The sequence below is a fragment of the Patella vulgata genome, chromosome 5 (assembly GCF_932274485.2).
Source record: "Patella vulgata chromosome 5, xgPatVulg1.2, whole genome shotgun sequence".
Classification (NCBI taxonomy): Eukaryota; Metazoa; Mollusca; class Gastropoda; family Patellidae; genus Patella; species Patella vulgata.
Genome location: NC_065883.2, coordinates 19129264 through 19143564, shown reverse-complemented (window position 1 = coordinate 19143564; position 14301 = coordinate 19129264). Strand labels below are relative to the sequence as shown.

The 14301-nt window shown below is 33.6% G+C and overlaps 1 protein-coding gene across 1 annotated transcript; it reads left to right on the top strand.

The window, feature by feature from the left end:
* Positions 1 to 24: 24 nt before the first annotated feature.
* Positions 25 to 9380, top strand: LOC126822517 (charged multivesicular body protein 5). Its single transcript, XM_050551452.2, has 7 exons — positions 25 to 198; positions 566 to 670; positions 1818 to 1864; positions 2490 to 2583; positions 3457 to 3528; positions 4257 to 4475; positions 6441 to 9380. The coding sequence occupies exons 1-7, from the start codon at positions 130 to 132 to the stop codon at positions 6495 to 6497; spliced, it is 663 nt and encodes a 220-aa protein (XP_050407409.1). The 5' UTR covers positions 25 to 129; the 3' UTR covers positions 6498 to 9380.
* The last annotated feature ends 4921 nt before the right edge of the window (positions 9381 to 14301 follow it).

The following is a 14301-nucleotide window of genomic DNA, read 5'->3' as shown; positions in this document are numbered from 1 at the left end:
AATCACACATGATGCTCCCCACGGAAGTGACGTACTGACGCCATTACTGTTTTGGTTCTTGTTGAGGGAAAAGTTAGACGAGATCAAAATATCAAAGTTGTTGAACTTCGAATAACATAACTCTACAAAATGAACCGTCTATTTGGAAGAGGAAAACCCAAGGAACCGCCACCGAATTTAACAGACTGTATTTCAAGTGTAAGAATGTAGAACTAATCCGAATCTTTCTGTCTGAAGCCAAAATCAAACTGAAAGAAATATCGTCTTATTTTCATAGCGCTGTCATGATATTATTACGACACTTTTTTACATCGACTGTACATAGTATCCTAGTATGTATGTACTATAGGCTACTACGAAATATATGTTATATTTTCTTGCCATTGCCATTTACAAAAATAAGTGTATTTGTCTGTTAAATTTCTCTTCACAAGATTCATTCTTCACCGTAGTCGTAGTCTATATGTTCACATTGTCACATGACAATGGCATCTAATGCTAAGATGGGCCAACTAGATATTACCTGTATTTTGAGCTCATTGTTTCTTTTGTTTTTTTTTTTCAGATTGACAGCAGGGGGGAATCCATCGATAAAAAAATTGCTAGATTAGATGCTGATCTTAAAAAGTATAAAGATCAAATGAAAAAAATGAGAGAGGGACCTGCAAAGGTAAGTAAATTAAGGAATTTTGATATGATACATGATATAGGCCTAGTTAATGATAAGAACTGGTTAAAAACACAATTTAAAATGCAGGCAATCATTATGATTAAGCCAGTTTAAGTTTGTCCTTGAAACAGTTTATAAACTGCAGCCCTCTTCCTTTCTTTGAGAAGACTTTTTTCCAGTTGAATTATCTTGGTCGTTTGAAATGAGTGGTTCACTGCCAGCTTTATCTTCCTGACAAAATAGTGACATGCCCATGAGTAGCCCATGACTCTGGTCTGGTCTCCAACAGACTAGGGCAATTTATTGCTAAGCTTGCTTGGCTTGTAGTATGTGTGAACAGGATGCGGGTCAGTTCATCCCACAACCGTTTCATCTCTGGCTGTTTCATCCCAACCTATTTTTTTATCAGGCTGTTTCATCCCAGGCTGTTTCATCCCCTTGTTATTATAATAGCAGTAACTAAGTTGTACTTAATGTTAAATAAACTGTTTAATCTTATAAAATTACTTATTGCTAAATAAACAATAATGTATAGAATAAATAGGTTTTACTTGTCGATTTTTGTTTTGTCTACGATATCACCTTAGGTGGAAGTGGACGTAAAACTCTAGAAACGAACGAACGATTTTTTTCTGATTACCGATCACGACCAAGATTAGTTGGCTGTATATTCGTATTGTTTGTTATTTGGTGTTATGATTTTAGATTTTAGGTCAGTTCACCAATGTTTTTGTAGTAAAGTATATTTGTATTGTTAGTTAATTTCTGTTATGATTGTTATTGGTATTAATGTATAATATTAAAATTCATGTAATACCTGTTTTTAAATTTGTGGGATGAAACCACCGATATAAGTGGGATGAAAGGACCCGTTTAAATTTAGGATGAAACAGCCCGAGATGAACCAGTAGTGGGATGAAACAACCTGCTCCCGTGTGAACACTGTTTTTTATTTTTTTGTTCTTTTTTTACACTAACTTGAAATAAGGGTCTGAATCGCCCTTTATGTCGTACGACAGGTTAATCCCTTATTCTTGGAAGTATGTCAAGTGTAAGCTTGCACATGACAAATTTCACTTCCCTTTTAAACATAGTACAGAAAAGGGTTCCTTTTGGTTTTTATTTTTTTTTCCTTTTGTTCTTTCAGAATTCTGTGAAACAAAAGGCAATGAGGGTTCTAAAACAGAAAAAAATGTAAGTCATTGATCATGATATACACCAAGTTGCTTTTAAAGAAAATAGGGGAACTATTCATATGGGTTTGTCTCTCCGTCACACTGTTTGGGACACTATAACTTGGATTCTAATTTGGTGTTAGTGAATGATAAAAATATGTGTATTGTTTGATTGCATCTATGCCTAAACTAAGTTTATGCTTAGACTAAGTAGTGCTAAACGGTTTGATTGGTCGAAACTTTAAGACACAATAACTCAGTTTTTAATTGAGGTACAATGTTCAAAGTTGGTGTACACTGTAGATGTTCGTAAGGTTAATGTCTTGAGACTGAGTTCAAAGATTAACACTTTCTGCTTACGGGTAAGCTGGTACATGTATAACCAATTTGATCGCTTGATGCTTTGGGGCACAAAAACTTTGATTCTAATTGACAGAGAGTCATGAAACATCAAAACTTTAAATACATGTACGTTCAGTTATGATCATTTTCTGCTTATCCTTAGTATATATAATCATTTTTATTGCTTGATACTTTACAAAATAATACCGTGCAATTAATCGATATGTGTCATTTAATAATTTTGGGATTGATGATGGAATGTTTAAAATTATTATCTATCTTTTTTTGTTTGTTTGATTTAGGTATGAAAACCAACGTGGTCAACTTTCAAATCAATCTTTTAATCTTGAACAACAGAACTTTGCCATTTCTACTGTCAAAGATACAAAAACAACAGTAAGTTGTCTTAAATTACATCCTGTGTACGATACAACTAGACCCGTTTTTTGGGTAAAAAAAAATAAATATATAAATTTAATTTATTTGCCCTAACAGTGGCGCTACATCCTACTCTTATTTCGATTCACAACTGTTAAGGGTTCTTTTATGTGTACGCCAATGTGTACAAGGATTTTGTTTTTTGTCCTATCCAAACCACTATGTGTTGTCCCTTGCCAGCCCCCCGTCCTAGACCACTGACAAGGAGGAACATCTTGATGAACTTTCTCTGCCAACATAGGACCTTCAGGTTAGCGAGCCAACGTCTTAGTCTTACTTTAACTGAGCTTCCATGGCTTCCTATGTTCCCTTGTTGAGAGTTCCAGCCCAAAAACAGACTTTTGTTGAAACCACTGAACACAATATGTAACTGTATAACTTTATTTAACTTGTCTTATCACTAATCGAGGTAACACATTAGATCAACCTAATTCAACAAGATTAATAGAATAAAAACTCAAAATAAACATGATTCCTGGCTGCCATACCCTCAACATCAAAATGTCTTTTCATAATGAGGGTTTGGTGGCCGAATGGTTAACATGTGCACATTGCGTCATAAGATCTGTCATTAATTCAAGTGACACGTATTTGATTCCCAGCTTGTACGTGACAAGGAGTAGGGTTGCATGTCCAACCTCATGGTCCTCCGGTTTTCTCCCACTGCTAAAGACCCCTACATTTATGTACAAGCAAATTATTGAAATAAAATTGAACCATATATTAGTCCTGAAGTGACCTAGTGTGTATCGAGTGGACGTTGATTAAAAGTAACTGTGTCTCAAAATGTCCAGAGTTAGGAGGTTTTCACATATTTCTAATGTTTTTCAGGTGGATGCTATGAAATTAGGCGTAAAAGATTTAAAGAGAGCCCATAAGAATATTAATATTGATCAAATAGAGGTAATTTTTCATTTGAGCTAACTGTACACTTCTGAATTCAGATGGAATATGGTAGTTTGGTAATCAATTGGGATGTTTGATTTGTTTGAAAAATAAATGTGTCATGCATACCCTTTGAAGTAACTCGGCAATATCTGAAAAGCGGGACATTTTTCAAATGGAGTGAGATTGCCAGATTCAAATGAAATGGAATAAAATGGGGTTTATGGTCCTACTGTTCTGCTCCGACTGAGCTATTAAAGACAGGCATACACCATACAGTGTGCTATGAGGGAGATTTTGTCAGAACAGTGACGTTACAGTTACAGCCTACTTTTATATCAGTTTTACAATTGCCAGGGGATCTTTTACGTGCATGCCAATGTGTACAGTGGACAATTTTTTTTCATCCCATCTGAACGACTAGACAGCTGTTCTTGTCAGGCCCTCTGTCCTGCACCACTGACAAGGTTAAAACTATGCCGGAAAATCCAAATAAACTTTCTCAACCAACACCTGGATCAAATGCGCGACCTCCAGGCTAGTGAGCCAACGCCTCCCTTAACCACCGTGGTCCCTGGGATTACCAAATGGTGTATTTACAATGTTTAGTGTGCATACACTACATGCCCAGGCTAATCGAATATTGTCTGTATCATAGTAAATGGACATGTGTCCTCAATAAATATATGGGAATAAGGAAGTGAAGGAAGTGCTCTGTTGATTATATTTTTCTATCTTTTCTTTAGAATATGCAAGATGAATTAGAAGATTTAATGGAACAATCTGATGAAATACAAGATGTGATGGGTCGTAGTTATGGTATGCCTGAAGTTGATGATGATGAATTAGAGGCTGAACTAGATGCTTTAGGGGATGAAATTGGTTTTGATGAAGACACATCATATCTTGACGACGCAGTTGCAGCACCTTCAGCCCCAGTGGGTGATCCAGGGGAGAGTATGAGGGTATGTATGATGGAATTTAGAATCAATCTTTGATGTTTTGTTTTCATTAATAAATATGATATAAAGTGCATTGAGGAATTATTAAATATACATTATGTAAGATTTAGATAGAGAGTTAGCCATTCTTGCTATAATAGTTTGAAAATAAATAATGTAAAATGAATAATTTGAAAATTTCATTCAAATTACTCTATTGCGAGTGAAGATATTAGCCTTTGAAGGTTTGACAAGACATGTGCATTAATTGCAACCACCGTACTGGTTATTCGAAGCTAGATTAAATCAAAAGATGGCTGAACCGTTCTAATCTGTTTAATATCAGTGATATTCGATGGCATCGAGAGTTGATTATGGTCCTGTCACGTTAATAAATGTCTAACTAATTAATAGTTTATATGACATTTCGGGCCTAAAAAAGACCTGCAATAGGCAGATTTAACTCTTGCATAATGTATGTTTAACTTTAAAGAGGCATTATCACACGTGAAAAAATCAATGAAATTAATTGTGAATAAAAACATAATTATTAAAAATCCAAGCACCAACCTACGTATGAGTACAGAATTACGCACAACATTCTGGCAATATGTATTAAGATTTGCTTACAATATATAAATTGATCAGGTCCATGGACTCCATTGTAACTGTATGAACAAAACATGTCAAATCAAAAATCATTGATTTTACCAACCAGGGAATATGTGCAATATACTGCTTCCTCTTTGACGTGCAGCTGTTGTAAACCATTCTATAAAAAAGATTGATTTAATAGTTGTCATATCCTACGAAATCATGTATTACACATATATTTATAGTATAAATTTTATACACATATGTAATTGTATCTCAGACAAATGTCATAATGTCTCTACTGATTATTGAATACTGGGTAAAAGTGTCAAATTCGAGACAGCAAGGATTTGATACACCATTTGGAGATGCACTAGTTACAAATGTTGCTTGCAATGCTACGTATTGTTGTATGTCCATTCTTTATGGGGTATTCAGTACTGCTCGTGCATGGACATTTTCATAAGGACATAGTTTTGCTTAACCAGGATCACATTTGTCTGTCTGGTTGAGTGAGTCTAGAAAACACATGATTTATTCTGGTAGGCTATACAGTTTATTAAATAATGCTGTCAAATATTACCAGTTATTGCCCTAAAAATTGATTTTATAAACTTTATACATGTATTTGTTTAATGAAAAATTGAATGTATGGAAATAGGTCAGTACGGCAAAGTAATAAATATGTGTTCAACAGTCTATAATTATAATTGACTAGCCATCAGCCACCCACCTGTCAGTAACTTGCGATTCCGAAGAATTTAATATTACCAAGTTTAGGGGGAAAACTCCACTTGAGTAGGCATATGCTTAAAGGGGTCAAACCAGTTGGATTTTATTGAATAAAACTGTTAATTCAGGGTGAAAGACTCTTGTAAATTTTCATCTTTTTGAAGTAATGCTAACTTTCAAATTCAGTTGAGGTTGGAAATAAGCCCCTAAATTCCATTCTCCTAGAGATTATCAAGTCTGTCTCATAATTGAGCAATGCTTTTCCTCATCACTAAGTAGTTTATTTAATCCTGTTAAGAAAATCTAACTATTATTCTCAAATGGCTCAATCTTTTGATTGAAACTTTCAGACAAGGTAAACAGACTATTTCTTGATTTTCTGATGTTAAGTTTACAGTCTCTTATGAAATCCGGGGTCGTTCCATTAAATATTCTTAAGTTTTACACTTAAATAATTCTGATTATGCTTAGTGTATCATGTTTTATATTTACACGGTTTGTGATAACTACTTACCAAGTTATTTCCCTTGATCAATCAGAAAAAAAAACCATCCGAGTTTGACAATCTTTATGGGCTGCTTGAATGTTTTAGTTGCTGGGGCATGTTTTGTTGTCTGGCAACATATTTTTATGTTTTTATCAATACTGTCATTTGATTTACAGGGTGATGTTCCAGTCGATGAGTTTGGTCTACCACAGATTCCGCAGAGTGCTAAGTAAACATAGATATAATAAAGACAATATTCATCCAACAAGCTATCATGATTCAATCAACTGAACCTGAAATTACTACTTCATTTATTGGATAGGTTTCAAAATTTAAATTGGAAATACCAAAACTTTCACAACAGGTTTGCTGCTGGTAATATGCTTGAAATGTTATTGCTACTTTTGGCATTTGTAAATAAATCTTAAACATCATTTATTGTTAACAATAACACCAGGTGACCCACAAAGTTGATGTCATTTCTGTAGTGTTATTACCCAAATTGCACCTTGTTTATACTTTTAATATACCGGTAGCGCTTTTTAGAAAAAATGGTGTGATGCCATATAACTTAACACCCTGGTACCTCAGTCACACATTGATGTCTGAATATCTCTGGTTGTATCCCGATGTGAATATCAGTATAGCATGTTGAACATTGCACTTCAAAAATCTTGAAATTAAAAAATGACTTCATGGCTTATTTTCTTTATATTCACTATCGGTAAAATATAATTGTGGAACTGTTTGTGATCTTATATATCTTTTAGCAAACTGACTAAAATTGTTACTGTATTTGTTTTTTATTTATCAAACACTTAATATGTAAAATGTCATCTTCACAGTGTTCAAGGTATTGTAATGCGTGTCTGATACTTACCGTAGTTCTAAAACAGAAGATTCAGTCATCTGCAGACCTGGAAATACTGATTGCAGTTGTATCTTACAAAATGTCAGGCACATATGGCATTTAGTATTAATAATACTAATAAAAAAAACTGAAAGAAGAGAAGGATGAAGCCCGACAAAGCTTTTATTTGTGCTTGCCTTCTTTTGATACTTGCTAATCTTATTTATGTATAATCTTTCAAAAATAGTTTCTCTCAAACATATTGACACAGACGACTGTACCATGACACTGTGAAGATAGTCAAATGTATAATGAGTTATTTTTATTGTAAGTTGATGTATATATTTATAAATATGCTTATTATTTACACATATTGTTTATATGCCTCAGTAGTATAGATATTTACCTGCTGTATACGATTGTCCAATTTATTACTGTCTGATTATTTTTTAAGGATTAAACTATATATTGTAAATATTACAATATATTACAACTTCAATTCATACTAACAAGTTTCTTCATTGATTTTGTTCCCCTGGTTCGTTTCTTTTACAAGATATTTAATTTCTCAGTTAATTTTTGCATTTTTGATTTAAGAATTAAATATTAGCATATCCAATTTTTGTAAAAAAAATAAATTATATGACAACCAAAACATTGTGTTTTGTATTTTTAAATGCAGTTGTATATTACTGCTTAACTTTTACCCCCGGTCTGTCTTTATCCCATCTTTTTAAGATTTATATATGTTGTTTACACTAGAGATAATAACTTCCAGAGTTATTGTCCTTGATCACTTTTTAGAAGGTTATGAACGCTCTGATAGCAAAGTCATCTATTGGTCTGTTTGAAATTTATATGCATTATTTACAGTAATGAGACACAGAGAAGCCAATCCAGTTGCTGTTAATTACTTCATGGTCATTGTGTTATTAAAATGCACAATGTCAATGTTCATCTTTTAATTATTACATCATTTTATATAAACCATATTATTAATAATTTCTTCATGATTTTGTTATAGTCAGAACAATATATATAAAGATAGCCTGACCAACTCCGGTCTTCGTCACCATTTTGTTACCCAATCTGTAAGTTTAACAGATCAACACAAGAACATCACAAATATAAAATAACCATTATCAAGAGAAATCGATCAAAATGATAATTTTGCAAAATATAATGGTTCAGCGGCATGAACTGCATAACAATTTGTAGTAGCTTAGAATTTAAGATTAAATTTTGGAAAACCATTTTGTTACCCAATTACAAATGCAACAATATAGTTGACCTGACTCTCTATATATGTAATCGGGTTATAGTTACATTATATCTATGTTAATTAGCTCAATTCTCCAAGAAAGATTTAATATTAATGAATGTGATGAATCCTACTTTACTTAAAGATACATTATGGGAGATTAGATAAAGAGCTGACAGTTCTCGCTATAATAGTTAAAAACTAGATAATGTAAAGGTAATTTGTTGAAAATTTCAGTTAAGTTGATCCACTATGAACCGAGATACCAGCTTTGTAAATTTCCGCCTAGCCTCGTTCATCATTACTAAAGTTAGTACGTTAAAAAGCATAGTCTCGATTATCCATTGTTTTGATTTAATTATCAATGAGCGTTTGCAGCATATAGGATTCTAATCCAGTCGTCATCGAAGGCTAGCCTTGACATCGAGTGTTGATTATGGTGTGGATAAGTTAATTAATGTCTAATTAATAATTTAGATAAGATTTCGGGCCTAAAGAAAGACCTGCGATAGGCAGATTTAGCTCTTGCATAATGCATGTTTATAATGTATTTTGTATTATTTATATTTCTTGTTTTGATCTGTCCAGTGGGTGGGGGATCTGTTGGAGGAGAACAGGTTAAAAACTGACAGTCTGTAAATCGAATAGGTATACCCTTCCATACCGACTTATGCATAGCGTAGTATAAAACAGGCAGAACGTTTCATTTTCATTGATGTATAACAAAAGCTCATAAATTCATATCAAACATTAGAAGTAATACAATGATTGGAAGTTCAAAGAACTGCATTAGCTTTATGGGGGTTTCAGATTAATATTAGGTCCATATGGCAAGTGATAGGTAGGCATTATTAAAAGGGAAGAGCATTAGTCCTACTATTATAGGATAATTAAGAGCGTTAGTCCTACTATTATTGGATAATTTCATTGAAATAAGTGTATAGGATTTCTGATTGTAACATTAACAAACATTTTTATTACGAAATAAATTATATGGAAATGAAATGATTCGTTAATACCAGAATATATTCAATCAAGGAACTATACATTTTAAAATCCAGTTACAGTGTTTGCAAAGAACCGTGGTTCCACAAACCCAGGTACTGTGGAGTACCAACCTGTAACGGTGCTTAAACTGACACTAGCTGAGACAGAAGAAAGGGTCAAAGAAACAAAACAACAACGAAAATGAATCAAACAGTACAATGTCATGCTCCTCATAGGCCGGATGTATTCCACTTTCGTTTAAGGGTATATACATGTATAACATTGCGGATGCGGATGACTTGTGTATCCCAACATAAATTTCGGTCAATCTGACTTTTCGGGAAGACGGGTAAAGTAAAAATAACTTGGCCCCCGACATAACTAATAACATAACCCTCTGCAAGTGGTTCATCAGGAATTTTGCCGGACTGAGTGTAGAGAAAGATCATTCGCTTTTCCCACTGACAGAATTATAATACCAGTAAATATTTTATTTTTGGGGGGATTTAAATAATTTTACTTATTCTCTCAACAATTTCCAGCCAGAGCAGTAACGGGTGTACTTTTAATTGTATTGTGTATTTGGGGGTGTAACACAATGGTGGTAGAACAAACAAGTTAATACACAAAATCATCTCCATTAATTGTATTCTGAGAACCACACAAAGACATAAGTTATTTACAGCAAAATCACAATCACATCTTATTCGAGCGCTTCAACGACACAGCAAGAAAAACAAACAACTCCTGACTCGAGAGTTATCTTTCCTCAACCTCGATTTCATATTAATAAGGCCATACCACTTTAATAGGCCAACACATAATAAAATGTATGTGAATACATAACATCCCCGCCGGCAAAAAAAAACAAAATAATTTTGTTTAAAATCCGATGATAAAAGATTTGTGTTGAGACTATTAGTATCTTGAAACATAATCAGGAGTACTATACATAACAAAATTGACAAAAGAAAGACCGATAAATGTAAACAGTTCAAACAAAATACAAAGAGGATAATAAAAGTGGACAATATTGGCAACAATGCCCTGAAAAATATCCTTCATAGCAAGGACATTAAAATATATACATGTATATTCTTTAACACCTGAGTTACATATTGTGTGGGAAAACAACAAGAACATGGACATATGAAGTTAGGTATAATGAGATAAATGGATGAATAAGATAACATGCCATGTAAGACAATAAACATTACTACATGTATTGCAATAATAACATTTACAAAAATTAAATAAAATAGACTGAAAGCATATCCAACTGGGATATAAGTAATACTGTCTTACATGCACAGTATATATATATATATATGCCTACATGTATAGGTAACTATAGAAAATAATCCTAGGAAGATAGGTTGCTAGACAACATGTGAGCGTATATAAAAAAAAAATTAGACATATAAAAATATAACATAACACTGCATAAAAAAAAGTCGTGCATATGATATACATACAGAAGTAAAACAATATGAGTAAATATACACATGTTTATCACTAAATGAATGGTGGTGGTTTCATTTGAATTGATAATTTGGCACGATGGTCTAACTTAGAGCCGGAGACCCAAAAAGCCTGATCTGCTGGTTCACCACGAATTTGAACAAGATATTCTGGTTTCGCCCCTTTAAGGCGTTGACCTAACACACGTTGGATTTTATGAAAACCACCATCAGAGTCACTATTATGCGAAATACTACTACAGTCCACTGCTGCATCACGAAATCTAATAGGTTTACGTCTGGAACGCACACTTCTACGAACACCACTTTGGGAGGGTTGAATGTCTTTTATTGGAACAGGGATTCGTGATCTACACATAGTGGGACTTGAAGAGTCACGTTGAATATTATGAGAGTCTTTACAAGGTGTAGGTAACCCATCTGTAGTAATGGGCTGACTTAAAGTTTGGTTAGGTTGTAAAATACTCTCACTGGGTAAATCAGAGTCTGACTGCTCTGGTACAGTCTGTTTAATGTTTGTGATAACACTCCCAGGAAAATAAGAAGAAGGGTTAGGTGACCTGATATAAGCCAATTTAAGACGATCACAATGGACATTATGAATAAGTTTAGAAGAAGTTGGATCTTTAAGATCGACTATATGGTCACTACAAATAGTATAAATAACATAAGGGCCTGAATATTTATTTTGTAATTTCTGACCAGGACCTTTTGGAGAGACATTTAAATAAACATAATCACCAACAACAATGTTTAAAGGGTTAATTTTAGCATTAACTCTATCACACATTCTAGCATGTGCTTTAATAGCATTATTTTCAACTTGCTGGCGAATGAAGTTGAGTTTCTTAGATTGATTATTTATAAATGTCTTAATATCACTTGGTATAGTTTCTCGAGAACTATCTGAAAAATTAGCTAAAGGAAATTTTGGACGCATGGAATAAATGATTTCAAAAGGTGAAAACCCCAAAGATGAGTTAACACAATTATTCATGGAAAAAACAACTGCAGGTAACATATCAATCCAGGAACAAGGACTTTTTGACACATAAGGAGTTAACCGCTCAGCCAAAGTTCTGTGTAAGCGTTCACAAGCTCCTAAACAGTGATGCATAAAGCTAGGAGTAAATTGTTGAGGTATTGACAAAAGTTTACAAACTTCAGATGTACATTTAGAAATAAATTCTCTACCTTTATCACTTATTAACGTATGGCAAACACCATAGTTAGAAAATAAATTAAAGAGTGCTGAACTAACAGTTATGGAATCAGTATTAGCAATTGGATAACAAACTAAAAACTTACTGAACATATCAACAGCGGTGAATACATAACAATCTCCTTTAGGGGTTTTAGGTAAAGGCCCATAAAGATCTACTTCCCAAACTTCAAATGGAGCATGTGGTGTAGGATATGCAACAATGGCTGTTTTGGTATGTGCTTTAGTTAACTTTCTACTTTGACAAGCATGACAAGACTTTACATAGTCAGAGACAAGGGTGCTCATTTTAGGAAAATAATAAGACTCTTTAATGCGGTCAACAGTATCCTGTATCCCCCCATGACCACCTAAAGGAGAATCATGGTATAAAAGTAAAAGTTCTTGAACTAAGACATAAGGCACAACAAGTTGATAACAATTTAAAGTTTTGGAACGTTTAGATATTGCAGTTCTAGAATGAAATAAAACATTTTCAAAAACCATATAATCTTTGGCTTCAACAATTAATCGTCTAGATTGAGACTGAGAATCAGGCAAAACATTTTTAACAAGATAATTTATAATATGCTTTAAAAATGGATCACTATATTGTAATTCAGCCATAGCAGAAAGACTAAAATTAAAATGTTTCATTAACAATATACTCTCAACTGATATAGAATCAATAGGTGCGGTATCAGTTGAGCTGACAGGTATATAATCACTAAAGTTAATATCACAACAGTCGGTAGTGGACGGCATGAAATGAGTTAGATTATCACTAGTTTCACAAGTGTCTGAAGGAATACATGAATTATGTACTGCAGCACATTGTTCATAATTGGAAGGCACATTATTAACTAAAAATTCATCAATATCACAATCTTCTGTGTCAGCATCATATAATGGGTCTTGATCAGTATAATCCACAAAAACACGATTACATTCAGCATTTGAATCCGCACAAAACAAATTTGGAAAATCTACACCACCGGGCAAAGTTATTTTAGGAACAGCTTCTGGAATATATGGAAAATAAGGGTCATCTTCAGATGGACTGACATGATCGGAATGTTTAACAGTTTTATCGAAACAACGGGACAAAGCATCAGGAACAGTCATCTGTGCTGCTGGTTTATATTTAATATCAAAGTTAAATTGCTGAAGAATGGTTAACCACCGATCATAGATGGCACCACGAAGAGATTTTTGAAATAATGGCTGTAATGCTTGATGATCACATTCTACTGTGAAATGACGACCACGTAAATAGGGAGCACAATCCAAAATGCTTGAGGTCATGCCCAAAAGTTCCAGTTTAGTAGGACCATATGATTGCTGCCATTTCGAAAGGCTTTTCGAGCCAAATTTAATAACTCGTGTTCGTTGTTTGTCATCTAACTTGTCCTTAAAGTCTGACTCTGGATGGATTTGATATAGCATATAACCGATACCAAGACTGGAAGTGTCGACACTTAAATAAAATGGTAGGTCATAGCGAGGAAAAGCTAATACTTTGGAATTTAACAATGTCTCTTTTAATTTATCAATCGCTGATTGATGCGATTCGTCCCAATTATAAGACACATTTTTCTTTAATAAACTATGCAAAGGAGTAGCAAGAGCACTATAATTGGGAATGAATTTCCTAAACCAATTTAACATTCCGAGAAATCTGCGCAACTCTTTGGGAGTTTTAGGAGTAGGATAATCTTGAATAATCTTCACATGATCGTTGGGTGGGCTTATGCCGGCAGCAGATATTTCATGTCCCAAATATTTACACTTTTGTTGAGCAAAAGCACATTTTTTCGGGTTAAGTCTTAAGCCAGCTGTACGTAATCGATCAAAAACAGCTTTTATATCCTTGATATGTTGATCGAATGTTGAGCTATAAATAAGGATATCATCAAGGTAGCATAACACAGAATTAAATGTCAAACCGTGTAAAATTTTGTCCATCATAAGCTGAAAAGAATTTGGTGAGGTTTTGAGGCCCATAGGAAGACGTAAAAATTTATACGTTCCAAAGCAAGTTGAAAATGCTGTATAATTAGTGGACTCTTCAGACAATGGCATTTGAAAAAATCCACTACTTAGGTCAATAGATGTTATATAATTAGGTGTTGTAGTAGTAAATGATTCTGTTAGCTCTTGCAAATCTGGGATAGTATAGTTGAAATCTTGTGTCTGAGAGTTGAGGTAACGAAAGTCAACACAAAAACGATATTGTGATAAACTAGCTTCTTTTGAA

What these genes read in the sequence shown, in the direction of transcription:
- LOC126822517 (XM_050551452.2), top strand. Translation starts at nt 130, where the DNA reads ATGAACCGTCTATTTGGAAGAGGAAAACCCAAGGAACCGCCACCGAAT. An exon ending in TGAGAGAGGGACCTGCAAAG is followed by an intron (nt 671 to 1,817) that starts GTAAGTAAATTA and finishes TTGTTCTTTCAG; the next exon opens with AATTCTGTGAAACAAAAGGC. An exon ending in GTTCTAAAACAGAAAAAAAT is followed by an intron (nt 1,865 to 2,489) that starts GTAAGTCATTGA and finishes TGTTTGATTTAG; the next exon opens with GTATGAAAACCAACGTGGTC.